A 19,494-nucleotide genomic window follows, 5' to 3' on the forward strand; every position below is an offset into this window, starting at 1 on the left:
TTGGAATAACAATGTTGTGGTTCATATGAGAAAATATGCTGGAAAAATAAAATCCCAAGTTGTTAAAAAACAGGACCTAACACATCAGAGGTATATCGATGAGTAAGCAGGCTTGGTCCAGTGATTTGTCAGATTCTTTGCTTGTATTGAAAATTGGGAAGCTCTCCCTCTAATAGAGATGCTGTCCTAACAGTTTTGCTCTCACTTAATTTAAAACCAATCCTCTGTCCATATACCTGGAATTTGTAATCAATTTTCCAGTGAATATTTTTATGTCTGCACCTTCTTCACAGAGTTATTTGTATAAACTGCAATACTAATGGAAGTGAGTTTTGTCCTGAGGTGTACTGTGCATGTTCATACATTTATAGCCGTATGGATAATCCTTTTTTGCTATAGATTAAAATAAAAAAAAACATTGACAAACTATTATTGGGGATAGTATAAGGGAAGTTCTATAATTGAAAAAGACTAGATGTGGGTAGTCTCCCTGCAAACATTTTTAATGGACTTTAGAGGAGTGGAGTATTACTGTATGTTTTCCTTCATTTGGTTGTGTTCTGTTATTTTCTCTTACTGCTCATCATACAAAAAATCAGCTCTCCAATACCTGCTTTCTCTTGCCTTTGTTTATGTTCACTTATCTGTGACCTATGGAATCATAAAAACTACTTTTTATGGTCTTGTTGTGCAAACAACAGGTAATGGACCTGTGATTCCCCTTTGCTTGTATGGCGTGAAGGCAACGTTGCCAGGAATCAGGTCCAATACACACTGCAGCCTAGTGCATGTCTCATCTGTGTGCATATGCACAAAAACATGTCTAGTGGATTTTGTCAAGCAGTTAGCTCGCTACTCTTCTAAAAATACCCTTCATTTCCATTTCTGTAATTCACTTAAAGTAATAAGCTGGTATTAGTTCTGTAGCTAGTCAGTGGATGGGAGAAACAGGAGGGGGAGGGGAAACTAATCCAGCTAACTGAAGTCAGAACAGCACACTATTCTATCTCCAGGTTCTGGTATCACAACAACTTTCTGAGGTATTTGTGGTGTTTTCTCATACTTGTTTCTCCTTTTTTCTGCCTTGCCACATATCGTATCTTGCTCTGTCATGCAGTTCACCGATTTTTCAGTACTGTGATTCATCTGTGCTTTACTAAACTTTACAGTGCTTTTATCATAGTGGACCACAGTTCATTTTTAGAAAGGAGTGGGAAGCATCATGGAATTCTCTCTACATTTTAGTGGGGGGGGTTCTGTCTTGGACAAATAAAGTCAAGTCATAATCCCATAGCTGGCAGCTTCACACTATTGGATCCTTAGCCGAGCACAGACACCAAATGTCAGAACCTGCAGTTCCTCTTGTATTAAACAGGATGGCTGTTGCAACAGCACATCTGTAGGGTAAAACTAAACTCACAGTTGTCTAATCACAGCTCAGGGTAGCACTCCCCATGACAATGCTAGTCACAGACTTTTACCTGACAGCTGGTAGGTAATCATAGCTGGCCTATGTATGTGACGTCAGTACTGTACCTTATTTAAGTTGAATCTACATAGATTTGACACAAAATAACAGTGTTGCTTTTTATAAATCATTTTAAACTGTACAATGGTGCAAAAACTTTGAGAAACTTTGAGACCTAAAATATTTTTATGTAGACTCCTGTCTGTTGCTGTTATTCCGAGACTCAGAATAAAATCAGACCTTTGTCCCAGCCACTAATTACGAGTTGTAAACTCTGTGATAGATTGTAGCTTCCTCTTTTCCTGCCATCAGGCTGGCTAGGCAAAGGAATGCTCTTGTTAATGCAAACAGCATCACAATTGATTTAGTCCTGTAACAAGCTGTTACCCCTAACCTGCTGCCCAGTGACTTTGGGCAGTTTCTGACCATGAATGACAGGCTTCACAGCCGTCATTTCTCTTCTAAAGCAGGAACACCAGTGAATACTTAACACTGCAGATGAAAGCAATGCTGCAGCCTTCACCTTGTACATGTTCTGCATTTCTGTGTTGAGGACTGGTGAAAGTTTCATGGCTATTTTATGCTTCTATTTGCAATAAAATAGGAGACCTTCATGCTTGAACATTCCCTGGTACTTCAACCCAACGGAAACTCTTTAGGTACTAGGTCTGGAATTCTGTGACTGATGTGTAGATGGACGTTTTGTCAGGAGTTTTTTCATTAGCTTTCTATAACTGGCTAAATCAAAATCCTGGAAACCTCATGGATGTGGGAGATGAGTGGTTAAAGAATTACTAAAAGACACTTGGGAAGGCAGTGCTGGTTTCCACACATTGCATCATAGAGATATAAAATTCACAGCATCCTTCAATTATCAAAAACATGGTCTTTTTTCTTAGGTTTACTGCTGGTCTCTGCTTTAAAGATACCCGCTAGGCTGCAGTCCTCAGCAGGCAAGCACATAGTGATGGAATTTTGCCCTGTAAAAAGGTGAGGCTCGTGCCCAGCACTTGTGCCTGTTGAGTTCCAGCCAATAGCAGAACCTCTGATATCCAAAACCCAACTAAAACCTGACGTCTAACTGATATATGTTGGCATAAATAGTATACTTTTGACTGATTAATTTTTTTTTTCTGCTTTAGGGGCAGAATTTGTGCTTGTATCCTGAGGAGTTACAGCTGTGCTCTGTTCAAGTTTGACAAATTTTAGATCTTCACACTTTCTTGGACCTGCTTCCAGACTGTGGCCGGAAGGTTTTATGGATTCACAGTCATTGCAGTGTTGTGTCAGGTTACTGACTGATGGCTACATTGACTGTGCTTTCTGCAGGAGCTCCGGGGTGTGGTGTGGAATGTGCTGGACATTCAGAGTGTGACGGGGAGACCTGGCCATGAGACGGACCCACCTCTGGATCGCAGGGGTCATCACTGCAGCTGCGCTCTGTTTCCTGTGTAAGAAGCACCACCTTCCTATTCTAATTCCTTCTCCATCTTTTTCCACTTCTCTCTTTTTCTCTCCGTGCCTTACTTGGTATGTCAGATATGTATAACAGCATCACCTTTGATGCAGCAACCTTCTAGTAGTTACTGCATGTTAGCAATTTAGCTTAAGTACTGGCTCATTAAGCCTCTTTCATAGAAATGTGAGGGAGGCTTGTTCGTGGTCCGTCTTAGGGCTGCCTATAGTAATGATTGTCATTAGAGTCCAACATTAGACCGGAGTTTGTTTCTCTATCGCCCACTCTTTAATTTCATCCTGCCATCTTCCTTATCTGGTTTTATTTTCTGTCCTTCCCCCTGCAAGAGGTTAAACCTTTAATTTGGGGCACTGCCCTCCCCCAGTACACAGATGCCACAAAGTCTGCCCACCCATGCTGGACAGATACATGAGTAGGTAAGGCACATGTTTTTAAAGCTTATTTGGAGCACAATTGCTTAGATACAGTACGTGTGAGAAGCACTAAATGACTGTTTCTAAAAAAAATTTGAGAAATGTATACATTCAAAAATAAATTTCTCCACATCCAATTGAACAGAAAGAACAAGGAGAGGTAATCCCCCCCCCCTCCTCCCACTAGAATTATCCAAAATAACCATGTGTCCTGATTCCTAATCATTTCCCCGCATCAGGGCTTAATCTCTTGCACTGAAATCTTTTGGAAATGCAGGACAAGGTCTTTAGGACCTCAGGAGTCTGCTGTTTCAAATCTTAGTAGTCCTTGCACCCCACCAAGTACACATACACACTATGAGAATAAGAATTGATTATCCATATCTGGCCTCAGGTCCCTTATTGATTATTTTATTGTAAGTGCATTTTTAATTTTATTGTTAAGGCATTTTTCTTTAGGATGCTAGTCTCATGACCTCGTAGGCTCAAGTTACTAGAGGAACCTGACATGACACAGGGGTTCATAGGCATTATCATATCCACATTTTGTTCTGTTCACTTTGTATTGTGTAGAAGGACATCGTAGTCTACATTCTTTAATGCTGAGCAATGAGCACAATCACAGCTGCATTGAATCTACAGGTTGTTTGCATGCCCCTCTTCATGGGTTCTTTCCAGCAAGCAATTTATCTCTCCCCTTGAATTCCGATCACATTGACCTGCATATTTCAACATGGTCTCTGTTGCTTTTGCCTTCTTTATTTCAGCAGGCCCCACCCTGGGAGCAGACTCAGTGGTACGGTCTAGAGTTGGGGGCTCAGCTGTGCTGGGCTGCAGCTTGTCCCCCCCTGCGACAGACAACACCACTCCACGCCTCTTCCCCCTGCATGTGGTGGAGTGGGTGCGGCTGGGCTACGCTGTGCCTGTGCTCATCAAATTTGGGGTTTACAGCCCCCGTGTTCATCCAAACTACCGCGGTGAGTGCCCACAACAGCAGCAACATTGCATAACTACTAGTTATACCTGCAAGCATAATTATTGGCATCCTGTATCTAGAACTATCTAGATCATCTTCATCTGTACCTGGTAGGGTAAGCAGCTTTGCTAAAATAATAAATGTTCACTATACTTAAAGAGGATAGAGAGTATTGTGATCATAATTGTAGAAAATATAGTTAATGACAAATAATTATAATTTGGTAATGCGCAAGCTCATACTACATATTACGGTAGTCTCACTTTTTCCTGAAAAATGCCTCAGATATTGAAAAAAAAAAGATAATTCATGGGTATCCAGATAAATAATGGATTTCAGGTTGTTGTGTGGGTCAGGAAATTGGTCTTAAAGATATTACAATTTGGAGGTTGTCATTGTATTCAGTGTTTCTAGTTTCCCACTGAAATATGTATCAATAATACCATGACGTGCATATCATAAACTGCATGTCATGGGTTTAATAAAATTACATGACATTTTATTTCATTTGATTCTGTATGTGCAAAGCGTCATGATCGAAATGTAGATTTTGAAGGATTTGTAATTCTCCCAGCAGAAGAGTTAACTTAATTGCTATCATGCATAACACTTTTCAGAGAACTTGAAAGAACAATTGGCTTTCTTTCTGGTCTGCATCATCTCGGCGTGTCCTCAAGCAACTTGGTATTGCAGTAAAAAAACCTAATCAAAAACATAATGGGTGCATGAGAAAGGCATTTCAGTCCATCAAGTTTGTTTGGTTGCTTGTAGCTAATCATCCAGATGTTTTTTTGAAAAATATCCCAAGTATCAGCTTTGAGAAAATAGCTGGGTAGCTTGTTCCATATCCCCACAACCGTTTGTGTAAACAGTGACTCCTATTCTCAGTTTTAATACATCTCCCCTTCATTTTCACTTGCCCCCTGTCTTGTTTCAGAAAATATTTTTTGGGGTGAAAATTTAATTGTCCCAACCACAATAAAATAGCGATTCAGAAATCAAAATGAGCATTTCATTGTGGATTTCAGAGCAGTTCAGGCACTTTTTAACCTGTGGCTGAGGACTGAAATGTCAAAAATACTATGAATGGAGCAAACGTGTATAGATGTATGTGTAATTTTTGTTTAAATTCAGTTTCAGAGCCCAGCAACTGGTAATTCTTAAAATGGACAAGCTGCTGTGCATTGGAAGACTGATTGGTTATCATGCACTGCTTTCACCTTTCCTTATAGAGTCAGTAAGCATGTGAGACATCTAAAATTCAGTGTGCGGTTTTTAAGTCATGGAGGTATGCACTCTGCACAGACGCTAGTCTAGCTGTGTAGCTTTGTGGTTGGGGTAGGGGATGGAGGTGGCAGGGATAGATGACAGGAGATGAATGAAGAGGGAGGGTGATAGGTTGTTGGTGGGTGTAGTATTTATGTTGATTACTGAGTGTTATATCTGAGCGTTGCTGAGCAGATTGCCAAAACCAATAATCCACCAAAACAAAAAGCCCTGTAATTTCCAAGTGTGTTTGAGGAAGACCAAGACTATGAGATATGGGAAGAGTAAGTGAGAAAGACAAGGAAGCAAATGAAAGGAGAGAGAAGGAGACAGAGGTTCCCAATGAAATTTAAGTTAATTGAATTGAATATTTATGGGTGTAAATTTGTATGATAACTTTATGCTGTTTGAGGATAATACAGCATACCAGAAAGTGCCATGTTACAATACTTTAGTTTCGGAGGAGGAGGAGAGAGGGACGGAAGAGGAGGGGTTGGGTCTTAATATGGAAATGAGGAGGTGGTGGCAACTGGGATTGAGGGTTAATCAAGGAGTGAGGCCAGCAAACATGCTGGTGTCCCATGGTGTGACCCACTAAATGCGATTGTTTGTGAATGAGTGAGACAGTACAGAATAATCCTCACATTGTCTTTTCCAGACAAAAGGACGGCCTGTCACGGTTTCACACCAGTGTTGAGACTGTGTATGCATCCAGTACTGTACTCGCACACAGATAGAAAATCTTTCTCAGAATCCATTTCTATTTCTTTTCTTTCTCCCCTTCTCTTGTTCTCAGTGTCTGTGTTTCATTTCCTCTGTGTTTCAGCCAAGCCAGCTGGCACAATATCATCCATATCATTCGTCCTGATCTATTCCAAATTAAAATGCATTGGGGGAATGTAGACTTGAAATGCTAATGCTAACCATGCAGCAAAAGAAATGTGCCAGCTCATGCCCTGTTTAAATTTCTCTGTTCTCTTGCATTTTCTGTCCTGGAACTAGTAAAGGCATGAAAGCCTACTTTTCTTTATAAACCAATCAATCAGTATAATACTTAATATGAAAGGGGAATTTATTCAATGAATTTGACTTCTCTCTCTTTGAAAGAGGTTAGCTCTGCCAAAATAGATCTGCAGATGGGAATTTTAATGCCAAGGCAAAGCTCCTTTAAAACTCTTTCAGAGATGGCATAATATACTGAAAAACATCACAAATACAACCTGTACTATTGTTTCCAACACCCATTTGATGCATCTTTGTGTTTTTCAGGTTACAAACCCATATGGAGACAACTCCACAAAACTTATTATGGGATAATTAGTTTATAACTAAATATATAAATTATTCTTCTATTACATTAATGAACATGGGGTGGCAGGGTGATGCAGTGTTGAGCATTTCTGCCTTGCAGTGCTGGGTCTCTGGGTTCAATTCTGGATCTAGGGTGCTATCTGTGTGGAGTTTGTATGTCCTCCAAGTGTTTTTGTGGGTTTCCTCCCACAGTTCAAAGACATGTTTGTGTGTGTTTGTTTCTGTGTGTTCTCTGCGATGGACTGGTGTCCCAGTCAGGGATAGGCTCCATACAGTAGCACTATATTAAATAAACCAGTTAAAATGGATGGATTAATAAACTAACTATTCTGAATTCTACTTAAAATACAGAATCCTGAGGTCTGTGCTCTGAAGCCAGTAGAAGAAATTGTGTCTGTGGATTAGACTCCGAGAGAGTGAGAGAGCTCAGTGTTGTTGTTTGGAGGAAGCAGCTGTGAGCAGATTAGCTTCTCCCTGTAAGGCAGGGGGTTCTCAGGTGTCAGATAAAAGACTCAGGTGGCTGTTCTCCTGTTGTACAGGTCAGCAATAATGCTGCATCAGCCTGCAATATGGTATCAAATTCAGGTTGGGTGGGTCTGCATTTGGCCAGTGCTAGAGGTCTCGCATATTTCTGTTCCATTTGCAAAAATTCCAACTAATTGATAGAGGTGATGGGGGGGGCTAAGTAATTTTAAGTACAGGTTCAATTCAAGTCCTACATCAAGCCAAAGGTGTTCTACACCCAGTGTAACAAAGTAAGCAATTCTGTTGGCCACATATGGACCCTTAGACAGACTATGGAAATCTTGTGGGGAAAAAACATGAAATTTACAAGAGATGTTTTCTGCAATGTATGGTTGTCTGGATTAAAAGAAAACATTAACTCCCATTGTGAGTATTTGCCAAGAGCAGCTGACAAATCATAAAATAATCTTAAGGTATTGTTATATAAATGCAAAGCTGGAAAGAAAAACCAAAAAAATACTGCATGTTTCCTCATGCGTTGTATCTTGTTCTCTCTTCTTACACTAAAAAAGAGCTTATGTTTTAATCTTTTTTTTTTTCATTTCCCCTAAATAAAAACAATTTTATTTCCTTTTCCTGTCACTACCTGGGCTGGTTTTAAGTTGTCTTTATGGAAATGCACTTTTTATTAATTTATTTCTGGATCAAACATCAATGTTCCTAGAGAGTTGCCAGATCGTCTGGTTTGTGTTTCACCCCTGCTTTTAATAAATTTCATATTCATGGTAAGCAGAATCTCAAAATACTTTTAAAATACAGATTCCATTGGGACACAGTACAACATCACAGTCCTTAATAAATTCACTGACTTAAATATTGGTTGGCATTAACTGAAAGTTCCTTTGAAATGAGAGTATTTCAAGATGATAATTCAGAAAGCCCCATAAACCCTGCAGGAATGTGGTCCAGAACCATGGTTGGCTATATCTGGTTTATTAAACAGATTTTCTTTCTGTACAGATCCTATAGCTGGACTAGCATCTGAAACTGGAGCCCTCTGCTTCTAGGCAGCATATTTCAAGTGTTTAAACCAAATTCCATTCAGCAAACATTTACCAGGATAACCTATCAGGCATGTAAAAGATAACATTCATGATAAAATATAATAATGTCATTACTGAGCCTCATTATTTCTTACTAGAGTAAATGAACTTCAGACTCACGCTGGTGCATTTTTGTGGACAGTCATGAGTTACTCTGCTGAGAAAGGTTTAACTCAGGGTCTTTTTAAAGCCTTGTCATGCCAGTAAGTTAATTCCTTTATACCAACCAGGACTGGTGGCAAGTTTATTTGCAGGCTGTTGTGGTGGTTTAGAATTAGAATGTTAATCAGAATTATTTAGATGTTGAAAGAAGTAGTTTCAGGTTATGCTTATCAATGCTATTGTCTGAAAGAGTAGCTTATTCATAAATTAAAAGACGCAGTCCACCTTTTGGTGTACCACCATTGGAGTTATGCAGGGTTTGTGGTAAGTGCTGTCCTAAGCTGCACTAAACAGATAGTGTAATAAAATATGTGCTGAACCTTCAACATATTGGGAATTCCAGACTCATCAAGCTACAGTCTAAGCCTCACAACAGCAAATCTTATAACCTGATCTCTTCAGAACCTAAATGGGCTGCATCTGGTTAGTACTATGATGAAAGAGACCTTTAAGGAAAAGGAGGTTGTTGCTGTCCTTGGTGTTAATGGACTTGATGTGGTGCCCTTCCTTCTGGATGAGAATTTCCAGTGCCAGTATGCTGACAAGTGAAACTGTGATATAAGAGATGCCATTTAAACTTGGATCATAGATCCATGCCATGAAGAGTGGGAGTATTACTTCAGTGTCCAGGTTAAATTTTACTTTGGTCTTAAATAATCTGACCTAAACTACTAGCACAAGTTGGCTGCCATGCATCATTCACATGAGTCCTGCACATCAGTGGTGGACAAAATGGGCAATGTTTTGACCAGGGCAACAATCAGGAGTTTTGGGCTGTTATGCAATCATTCCTCTCATGACTGTGTCATGAATAATACTACCATGCTAGTACACTGTAATGCTTTCAATCTGTTCTGAAGGCACACTTTAGTTTGAACATGATTTTTTGTTTTGTTTAGACATTTTGAATTTAATCATTTTATAGCTGCTTTTTATTCAAATGGTAGAGAAAGTTGTTCTTCCTTTTGGAAAGAGGGCATTCTTATACTTTTTATGTCCTTTTGCAGCTCTGTTTTTTCCTTATTCTTGGCGTTCTGTCTGCTGTAACATGATAATTTGGCCAACACCTTTATCTAGGATATCTTACAAGTGTTACAATAAGCAAACTGAAATTCCTATAAATATGAGAGGAAAGGAATTTAAAATGATAGAAGTGTAACAAAGGTCAGTAGTTTCAACAGAGCAGCAAAAGAGTTTATACAGTATAATGCAGGGAACAGTGTAGAAATACAACTGAATTTGTAGCTGAAAATATGATACACATTGTTCTCCCAACTATCCAGAAAAAGACTGCTGTTGTCTCATCCTGTTTTGGTGTCCCTCTGACCTTGATTGGGACACCAATGACCATCCTGAAGGACCAGGGTTCCCCATTAAGGCAGCGTATGAACAATGCAACTCATTACAGCACCTAATATAGCCAGCACATTAATTGCTAATTGTTAAGTAACTAAGAAGGCCATTGCAACATAATTCCCCACAATGTTCTGGTAGTGGACAAAACAATGGAATCGCCAGTATAGTCTCTTAATAAGGTGCTGGGCCACCACGTGCATGGATTGCATTAGCTTGTATGCACTGTGGCATAGCATCTGCCAGCCTCTGAAAATCTGCAGGAGGACTACGGCACCATTCTTGTATGAGAAAGTCAAACAACTCACGCTTGGTTGATGCAGACGGAAACCACTGTCTCGTGTTGTTACAGAAAATCCTATAAGTACACAATTGGGGTCAGATATGACAACAGAGAGGACAATGAAATAGGACATCAGTGTCATGCTCATCAAACATGTTCTCTTTGGATGGGGTAGGGATGGTCATCTTGGAGGAAACGCCTGCTAGCAGAAACATGGGTGGATATAGTTTAGCAATACCATTAATTTGTGATTTGCATTAATCTTGCCCTCAAAGGGAATGAGTGCTCCCAATCCATGCCAGGAAAACATGTCCCACAACATTACAGAACCATCAGAACCCTTCACTGTTGGAACCAGCAGTGGGGCTGTAAACTTTAGTTTGGTTCCATTTGTCTGTTTGCTAAGAACATGCTGAAGACAATTTCTCTGACAATATTGCATTTCTCCACTCCTTGGTAATCTGTTGCCTGTGCTCTTTGCACCACTGGACACAGTATTGCTAGGTGTGATGATTGTTTTGTGTAATGCGGTTCATTTATTGTATCCACCTGTGTTGAGTTCATAATGTATCATTTTTGACTGAACTGGCTATTCAGGTTGAAATTTGCAGTCCACTGATCTTGTTGCTTGCCTGTTTTCCCTTGCTCTTCAAATTAATTCTTCATAGTGTTTAATTATACTGTAAATAAGATGTTATTTACTGTAATACTAAATAAGAGGGGCAATAAAACACTGTCTCCTCTCAATATTCTTTAATTACAGTTGCAACAGTCTAATGCTTATAATGCTAGGACCTGTACTACAAGCCATAATTATAGGCAACCAGGCCTGTCCAGCATTTTATACCTGACCCTAAGCATGCTGGGATGTAATTTGTTTTTTTCCTGTGTAAAGACACCTGCTTTTAAAGTACTTGTAGTTATTTGCTGAGGTGTTTCAATTTCTTGTCTCCTTTTTTGTCATGGATTGCATGGGTGACAGTGAATTGCCTATATTCTTTTTCTTAAATGCAAATGTATCCAAATATGATGCTTTTCCTTATCCCCTTTCCCTTTACTCAAAACCAAAATCCAACCAACTCTTTATCAGGTCAAGCTTGTAGACTTTTTACAAGCATTGGAGAGATTAAAGCAACCTACATATACTGTGTACTCCAAACGTTGCACTTTTGGGAAATCTTTATTTCATGCTGCATATCACAAACAACCAAGAGCAGAGATCAGACATCGGACGAAAGTCCAACACAACTCTCTGTGGAGTTGCGTGGCAAGCCAAGCTCAAACCCTTGTTTCCATTTCAAACCAGCGGCTTTTGGAAAATTGAGTTGAACGTGAGCTCTGCTTTTGACTCGGTTTATTTTATTGCATGTATCCACTCAACATGGCTGCAGTGGGAGAGAGCACACACAATGTTCTTGCTTTTGTGCAAACCACATTCATGTTAATAAGAAAAACTTTGCATAAAAGTTCTGCAAAGGCTGGTGATGCAACCATGGAGGAATCTGTACCGTCATCTGAGGTTACAGACCACATTTATAGTTCTTAAACCGAAACCTTCAATTATAATAAAAAGTCCTTAGCTTTATTTCACTGTGGTATAGGTGTTGACTGCGTAATGTGATCATGCAGTGGCTGAGAGAGAGGCATTGTATTTATGCATTGTTAAGCTATTGTGTTATGCCTGTGATGCAGAATATGGTATAGGTTCCATTGCCTGTGATAATGGGAACTGCTGTGGACAATACAAAGAGAGAATGAGGAAGTGTCAGTGAAAATTAAGGTGGAGAAGATTCTTTTTAAGAGAAAAAAAAGAGTCTCCTCTCTCTTACTCACTCTCTTTCTCTCTCTTGTTTCTTGTCAACTGACATCATACTGTTTGACAAGAAAGTATGTGAGGTACTGTAGGAGCAGGTAAGCAGACAGAAGGGCTATTGGTCTGTTTTGTTTATTCGGTGGGGAGAAAGACTTACAATGGGCTGATTATTTTCAAGAGATGCAATCACATAGTACAAAGTTCATACAGTATGTCTCAGGGCTGTTCATCTGCTTAAGATTGTAAGGCCAACATATGATTGTGAAACTGCCATCTTCTGACTGCATAAGCAAAATAATTGTGTACACTAACATATGCTACTGCTTTGTTTCCATTTTTTTGCTATTACTTAATTATATTCTTTTTGAAGACATTTGCCTGTATATGGTACCCTGAGAATATTTCTGGCCTCCTTGTTTCTTCATGCATGGGAGTTTCAGACGCACATGCAGAGAGAGAGTTTACTGTAATCTGGAGATTTACAAAGACCCATTCATAAGAGGGTTAAACTGATTAGGAGGAGAGAGGGAGAGGGGGTGGAGAGAGGGAAATTGGGGTGGAGGGGGTGGGTGTGTGGGGGACATTCCCAGACTTGTGATTGTATTCAAATCAAAACACATCCCACAGTGCACCTCTCCCCTTCTCTGTGGCTGATTACCGCAAAATTAACATTCTAGCTTTGTCTCTACAACACACCAAGACCAGAAATGATGGTTTTCCATCCCATCATACAGACTATTTATCTATATAGTGTTAATTTAATCTACCATCTCATCATCAAGGCTCGTTTTTACCTTTAAAATTTAAATTTACTCCAGGCCGAGTTTTCCGCTTAATTATGAATCTTGTACTGCATTCAAGTGTTTAAAAAGATACTTTTTTTCTTTGTCTAATAAAAACATTGCAACTTAACTTGATTTGAAAGCAGAAAAGACATCTTTAAAATAATGTGAATTGTGCATTTTTATATTAAAATACCACCGGTCTATTTAGGTCTAGTGCAAGTCTAGAGCTGTCTACTGTAGTAGAACTCTAGTGTGTCTTATACTGCTTGCAGATGTCTTAAAGAAAGAAAAAAAGTGTGTCTCATTGAACATGATTATTGTAATATTTCAATGCAACATTAAAGACACCAAGAGTATCTCTATTGATAGTGTCTAGCAGTGCTGCAGTTTGGAATGAAGTAAAACTGCAATTAATTTGAAAATGCTTCCTCATACCGGATTGCCGCAGGCCAGGTTTAAAGACTAAACACATCTTCCCAAAACCACAACAGCTCCTGGCAGCGAGCAGCACCACTTAGCTCTGTATCTGCAGGGTTGCCACCCACTGCGAGCAATCTGACTCTCGCTGAGACTCACAGACACCAGCCAGAGGATCACACGCCACTGCTGCAAGATAAATAACCCAAGATGGTTTAAAAGAAGGGGGAAAATCCTGACATTTTTATAAGTAACTAATATGTTTTTAAATATTCTCTTAAGGAACAATAGTCTACATTAAGATGAGAAATATTGTGTGGCCCCTAAAACGTTCACATACTGTAAACCCCCCCAACACAGCAGTTGGCAGTACTGCATAATCCTTTTGAAGACCGTTTCTTCCCTAAAGAGAGTTGCAGAGACTAAGTGGTGAACTATGGCATTAACAGCTGTTATTGTAGTCATTGCCAAAGGGACCTCAGTTCCATGCCATATCCAAAGAACAGAACACAAGGAAGTTCAGTAACCTTTTCTTATGGAGATGTGCAGCATGGCAGTGTCAGACAAAGAGCCTGAACCTGGAAACTCCTGGTAATAAGACTTTTATCTTATCCTCTGGACTACCTAGCCTTCAAATGTATGAGCCCCTATGTGGCCTGGTACTGGAGAGCATACAATCCTGCATGATTTAGAAGTCTGTCCAAATTAGTCATGGCTATGTTAGCTGGGGCAAGAGGTCATTCTCCCCAATTAGTCACAGTAAATGCTTCGCTTAATTAAAAAACGAACTTGGGTGACATCAAAACCCGAAGGCATTCTGGATCTCTGCAGCCAAACTTGGCCAGCTCTGCATTGGATCATAATATAAGAAGGGTTTCAGAAGAGAGGAAGCTGCGTGATTTATGCTGTTTACAGGAGCTCAACAATCCAAGAACCCCATAGAAACTCTTTAAATGTCCCAAGTGCATAGCCTCTTGTTTCATACTACTATGTCATTCAAAACCATAATTGCCTAATCAATGGAGAGTTTGATAACTGCATGGCCTACTGTGACTAGCAGCAGAAGCTCTTGGCTAAACAGAACGATGAAAGATGGATTGCTTCAATGAAAAGCAAAATGAAACTATGCACACAGTTGTGCTGATGACCTAATCATTGCACGTGTGAAGTATAATCATTCATCACCATCTGGCTGACGAACATATGTATTGAGCTGATTATATAATATTAGCATGATTCCTATCCCTGAGATGCATCTGTCTGCTCCACATGCCTTCTATTCTCTTGTCATTTGTGTTCTCCATCCAGGTCCTGGAGAGTCTCTGTCCTTCCTGTCTTAGACGTCTTCAATCAGTGCTGAAATTTATTTTGAATGATTAAACCAGTGATGAGCAAGTGACTCAAAGACCAAGATGTGCATCTCTAGCCCTTGAGGGCAAGGGTTCTGCCGATTTCACAGCTGTTCTTTAAGTAGTAACAGCATCAGACTTTAAAAAATAATTATTTGACAACTTATCCAATTAAATAGGCCAACTGACTATCGGAGCTGAACAGAAACCAGAAGTCGGGCATTGCAAACACATGAGTTTCCAGGAACTCTTACAACCAGAGCAGAATTTCCAAAACTGTGTCCTATTATACTTACAAAGTACACTGTTCTGTAGGAGGTGGCATAAACTGAGATCCTGACTACTTAGTCCTTAAAGATCCCAAGACACTGTTCTGAAGAATTACCCCAGTATCCTGACTATATTCTGCTCTGTGCGTGCACAATCTAACCTAGCTTTCTTCAGCTTATGAATCAATTTCTCACTTCTTATCCTAGTCTTTTATGTAGTGGGGCTAATGGCACACATTCACCTAAGTGGGTGCTGCACCTTAGTGTTAAAATGGGTCCCCACTTATTGGTAAAGAGCTGTGGGATCTTTTGGGATGAAAAGTGCTGTATGAATGTAAGGAATTACTTGCCCGTCCAATGCTATATAAGAAACACCTTTTGTATCATTTTTTATATTTGTTGGCCTGCTATGATAAAATGTGAATTTTCTGCCATAAAAGTGAACAATCTGTGGTGTGATTTATTTTGCAGGTCGGGGACAAATATCCTGAATAAAATAAAATTATATATTTTTTGCAACAGGTGCTAGTATCATTTGTTCTACAAATGTATTGTTGCTTAGTTCTTGTGCACAAATATATGCCAAAGGAGGTGTGTGATAAAACAGGAGCTTAATTTAAATGCAAACAAATTTATGTCCCTCTCTCTAGGTCAGGGTCATTGTTTGACCATTTCAAATGAAAGCGTCTCTCTCTCCCCGTCTGTCACAGGCTGCTTCTCCAAATTTAAATCAAAACAAATCTTTTTTTTTTTTAATTTTTCAAACCAAAACTCACACACATACATCAACACCCCCCTCTTGTTCTATTGCATCTCTATGGCAACTAAATTTGAATTTCAAAATGCCCAATGGTGGAAATTCCTGATGTCATCGCCATGGTATCATCTGGGGAGGGAGTGGGGTTTTGGCTGGAGTAAGAAAAGTTCAATAAAGGGTTAAGTATCCATCAGGGGAGATGAAAAGAGAGCACAGTCCCTGGCCAATTGGCAGTGGCTTCACTGGGCTTTAAAAATCAACACTACCAGCCAGCCAGTGTAATACTGTATGTGTTTAATGAGCTGTTCTGCTTGTTTGTTTTTAATTTATTCATAAAAACTCTGGAACACAAAAAAGTAGCTTTGGAGCCGTTGTAATTCTCCTCAACTACAAAAGGCTGTTACAGGCTGTTCTCCGTTACAGAGATTTGAAATAAGAGGGTATGCATTTGTTTTTGTTCCTTTGTAAATTTTAACACCTGATGTCAGTAAAAGTTGTCTTCTTTTTTTTTGCTGATCATTTGCCCTGGAAACTGACTCCAGATTTTAAGAGCTTTGTCACCTTCAAGTGCAATACCATTAATCATTAAAAATGAACAGCACACTCTTCAAGTGTTACTGGTTATACAGTATCTTGTTAATATGTTGGTCAACAGTGAAGTAGCCCTTTCAAAAGTTACAGCATGTTTCACTACATTGTTAAAGTATACATTACAATAAACTTTGTGTAAAAAGTTCAGTTTATAATAAAGAGAACTGTATTCAAAAATAAACATGAAAACTAAATTCATAATATCTTCTAAAAGTTACTTCTTAAGTAGTCTCGTTAACCCTGCGGAGTTTGTGAAAATAATGTGTGGCTTGAAGCCGCAGTAGCACACCAATATCTCCTCCTTCAAAGCTAATCCTTGGGCAACAGTTTTTTCTTTTTAGCATTATTCATAAAATGCGTCTCCCTATCTACTGAAACCCTGGCATTTTTTAAAAAAACTTCATTGGAGAGGGAGGGTAATGCTGTATTCTGGAGTCCATGCAGCAGTTGCTAGGCAACCAGGAGATCAAGTTTCAAAGCCACACAAGTTCCATGAATGAAGGGAGGGAAATCGGGGATGGGGGCAGGGGTTTGAGAGTGTATGTGTTTCTAGTTAAGTACCATTGAAATGCAACTTACCTTTGAAAGCTGTCATGTATATGAAAGAATGAAATTAAGAGAACATTCTTTGATATTTATGTTGTGAGAAGGAAAGAAAAACTTGCATTTATGGTGTTGCTAGCACACAAAGCTTGTGCCTTAAATTGTTGCATTGACAGGACATGGAGTGAAGAGCAATTGTATACTCCTTACAATTTTTGGTCTCCTAAAAGAGAGAGAGAAAAATCGCTTAATTGTTCATATGACCAGCTATTGTCCTTTTGTGTATCTTTTTTTGTATACTCATTATAATTCAAGTATTTAAAAGAGAAAGAAATCACTTACTATTAACTATTGTACTTTTGTTTATTATTTCTGTATTCTCTTTATGTTTTGATGGGGAAAAAAGAGAGCATTTTAAAGAGATAAATAAGAGTCCTTAAAAGGGGGGTTGCAGTTGGGTTTAGAAAAAAAAGAGCAGTTGTTCTGGCTCTTGGATGTGTGGTGTGTGGTGCACACCCTGGCCTGGCTTTCAACAAATACACACATAAAGCTTTGTTGTAGTTCTGCTTTGCAGGGTTCCCTGGTAAACAGAGATTATGTTGCATCTGAAGAAGATTGACCAGAACAATTCCTGGATGCAAAGTTGTTCTGTGTAAATTGCCTCTCCTGTCGCAATTGAACATACGTTTCGCATTCAATGGCAATTTTAGGGCATTACACCCTCCTGCTTTTTGAAGTCTGTGTTGGTTTAAAACCCCTGCTATACAAACACTACACAGGAGCAATATAAAGTGCGTGAGGCTGAAAAGCTGTGTAGCATTAAAATAATTAAAACCTTGCTCGTATCTAAGGAACAGACCCCAGGAAGAGAGAGTTTAAGCCTGGATGGATTTGGACAGACAGGTGCTTGTCTTTTAAAAAGAATCAGGTTTCCAAGGAGGGAAGGGAGTTGAAGGCTGAGTCTCTTTATCTGATGTGGGAATTAGGATTGCCAGCTAACCAGCATTCAGACCAAAGGTGTGAGAGGGAAAGGAGGAGTCTTGGATGTAGAGAAGCTCTAGCTGATGTGGGTGGTTCATAGGGTGTATCAGATCTGCCTGTGTGCCACAGTCAGCTTTGCAAGTTTTTATTTCCTGAGTCTTCCCTTTAGTTGTGTGTTCTACATGCCTATTCATGTGTGCTAGAGGTGACCTTCTGTGTGTCGCAGCAATGTCTATCCTAATGGTCTCTGTCTGCTCTGGTGTGCACAGGGCGGGTCTCTCTTGAGCGGGGTGCCTCTCTGCGCATCGACGGGTTGCAACTGGACGATGAGGGCTGGTTTGAGTGCCGCATCCTCCTGCTGGACAGGCAGACGGATGAGTTTCAGAACGGTACCTGGACCTTCCTCTCCATCACAGGTGCAGTAACCGGGATACTCCCATCGACACTGTGTGTGCCAGGATTGGGATTGTAGGTGTGACATACTGTATGCCCCTTTTGGGTCTTCCTCTGACATCCACTCTCCCCCTGGGCAGGTAGATTAAATGAAGTAATTTGGATAATTAGTATGCCTAAATCCCTGAATCCCTGAACTGGTAAAGCAGCCTTAGCAACTCATGTTGTCATAGCGAAAATAAAAGTCAAACTACACAATGTTGCCTAAATAAAAACTGTCACAGAATGTAGCTTGCAGCAGTTTACTGTAGAAAACATCAGGATGTGCACTATAGAAATAAAATAAATAACAGGTTTGTTGTTTTGTGGGATAAATCTTGGGATGACTTATGACCTTGGTACTTGCTTTTTAGTAGTTACACTGTAGCAGTAACAGCTGATTGGAGACTGGAGCTGGTCTAGCTATCTTGTTGCTAGTAGCACAGTGTTTATGGCCCCATGTGACTTCCTCCCTGCCTGTTTAATTTGATGCATCGGTTCCCAGGCAAATATCCTCTCCTGCAACATCAGAGCCTTCCCTCACCAGCAACAACACACTGGAGAGTCCTGTTCCTGCATATTAGCTTCACCCTGATTGCAACCAAATCCCACTTGGTTGAAGCACAGCCCTCACAAACATGCTTGTGCATATGAAGTTCTAGTTCTGTCACACCCAAGCAGGACTCACCATAGGAGGGTATCGAGTTACAGTCTTTTATTCTTTGCAATCAAGCAGAGTAAGAAAATAAAACATCTCCAGTGAGTAATTGTGCGGAGTCTGCCTGTTTGAAGTGGCCTAGAGCCACCTATTGTGTACGCTGGGTACCTGAAGGTATGGAATTTGGGGGGGGCCTCTTGAGAGGCTCAGCCAGAAAGGGGGCTCTCTCACTGAGCTCAGGCTGAACTCAGGTTGAAAGGTCTATGCAGGTATAAGCCTGGGTCATGTCACTATCCAGCTGTGACTGGGATTCCCCAAGTGGTGGCTCACAATTGGCTGAGTGTCAAAAAGGGAGGAGAAATAGCTGGCCAGAGTTCTTGGCAAACATAGCAACTCCCGTGGCCTCCTGTGATACAATTGGCTCTGAACCTACGGGGCTGTGACACCTGTGATGTCTTATAAGACGAATGGGTCAGAGATGGCCAACTGGGCTCTGTGATTCCATGTTCTGTCCAACGTGCGGTAGCAGGGTTAGTATTTGTGAGTTGAGATGTGAAAAACACATAGCTGGACATTCCAAATAGTGTAGATATAAACAAAATACAATTACAGTTGGTGCTTT

General features: G+C 40.0%; 1 protein-coding gene across 3 annotated transcripts in view; it reads left to right on the top strand.

The window, feature by feature from the left end:
• The window catches only part of igsf9b (immunoglobulin superfamily, member 9b), a 63,053-nt gene that overhangs the window by 12,679 nt on the left and 30,880 nt on the right, over positions 1 to 19,494 (top strand). For 2 of the 3 annotated variants that reach the window (XM_088624716.1, XM_088624718.1), the window contains exons 2-4: positions 2,798 to 2,919; positions 4,126 to 4,335; positions 18,052 to 18,198. In XM_088624716.1, coding sequence (XP_088480842.1) covers positions 2,859 to 2,919; positions 4,126 to 4,335; positions 18,052 to 18,198 — 418 coding nt within the window. In that variant the 5' untranslated portion in view covers positions 2,798 to 2,858. The remainder of the gene's footprint in view (positions 1 to 2,797; positions 2,920 to 4,125; positions 4,336 to 18,051; positions 18,199 to 19,494) is intronic. The other variant, XM_088624717.1, reaches the window with a different exon arrangement.

This window comes from Lepisosteus platostomus, chromosome 3 (assembly GCF_059453375.1).
Source record: "Lepisosteus platostomus isolate fLepPlt1 chromosome 3, fLepPlt1.hap1, whole genome shotgun sequence".
Classification (NCBI taxonomy): Eukaryota; Metazoa; Chordata; class Actinopteri; order Semionotiformes; family Lepisosteidae; genus Lepisosteus; species Lepisosteus platostomus.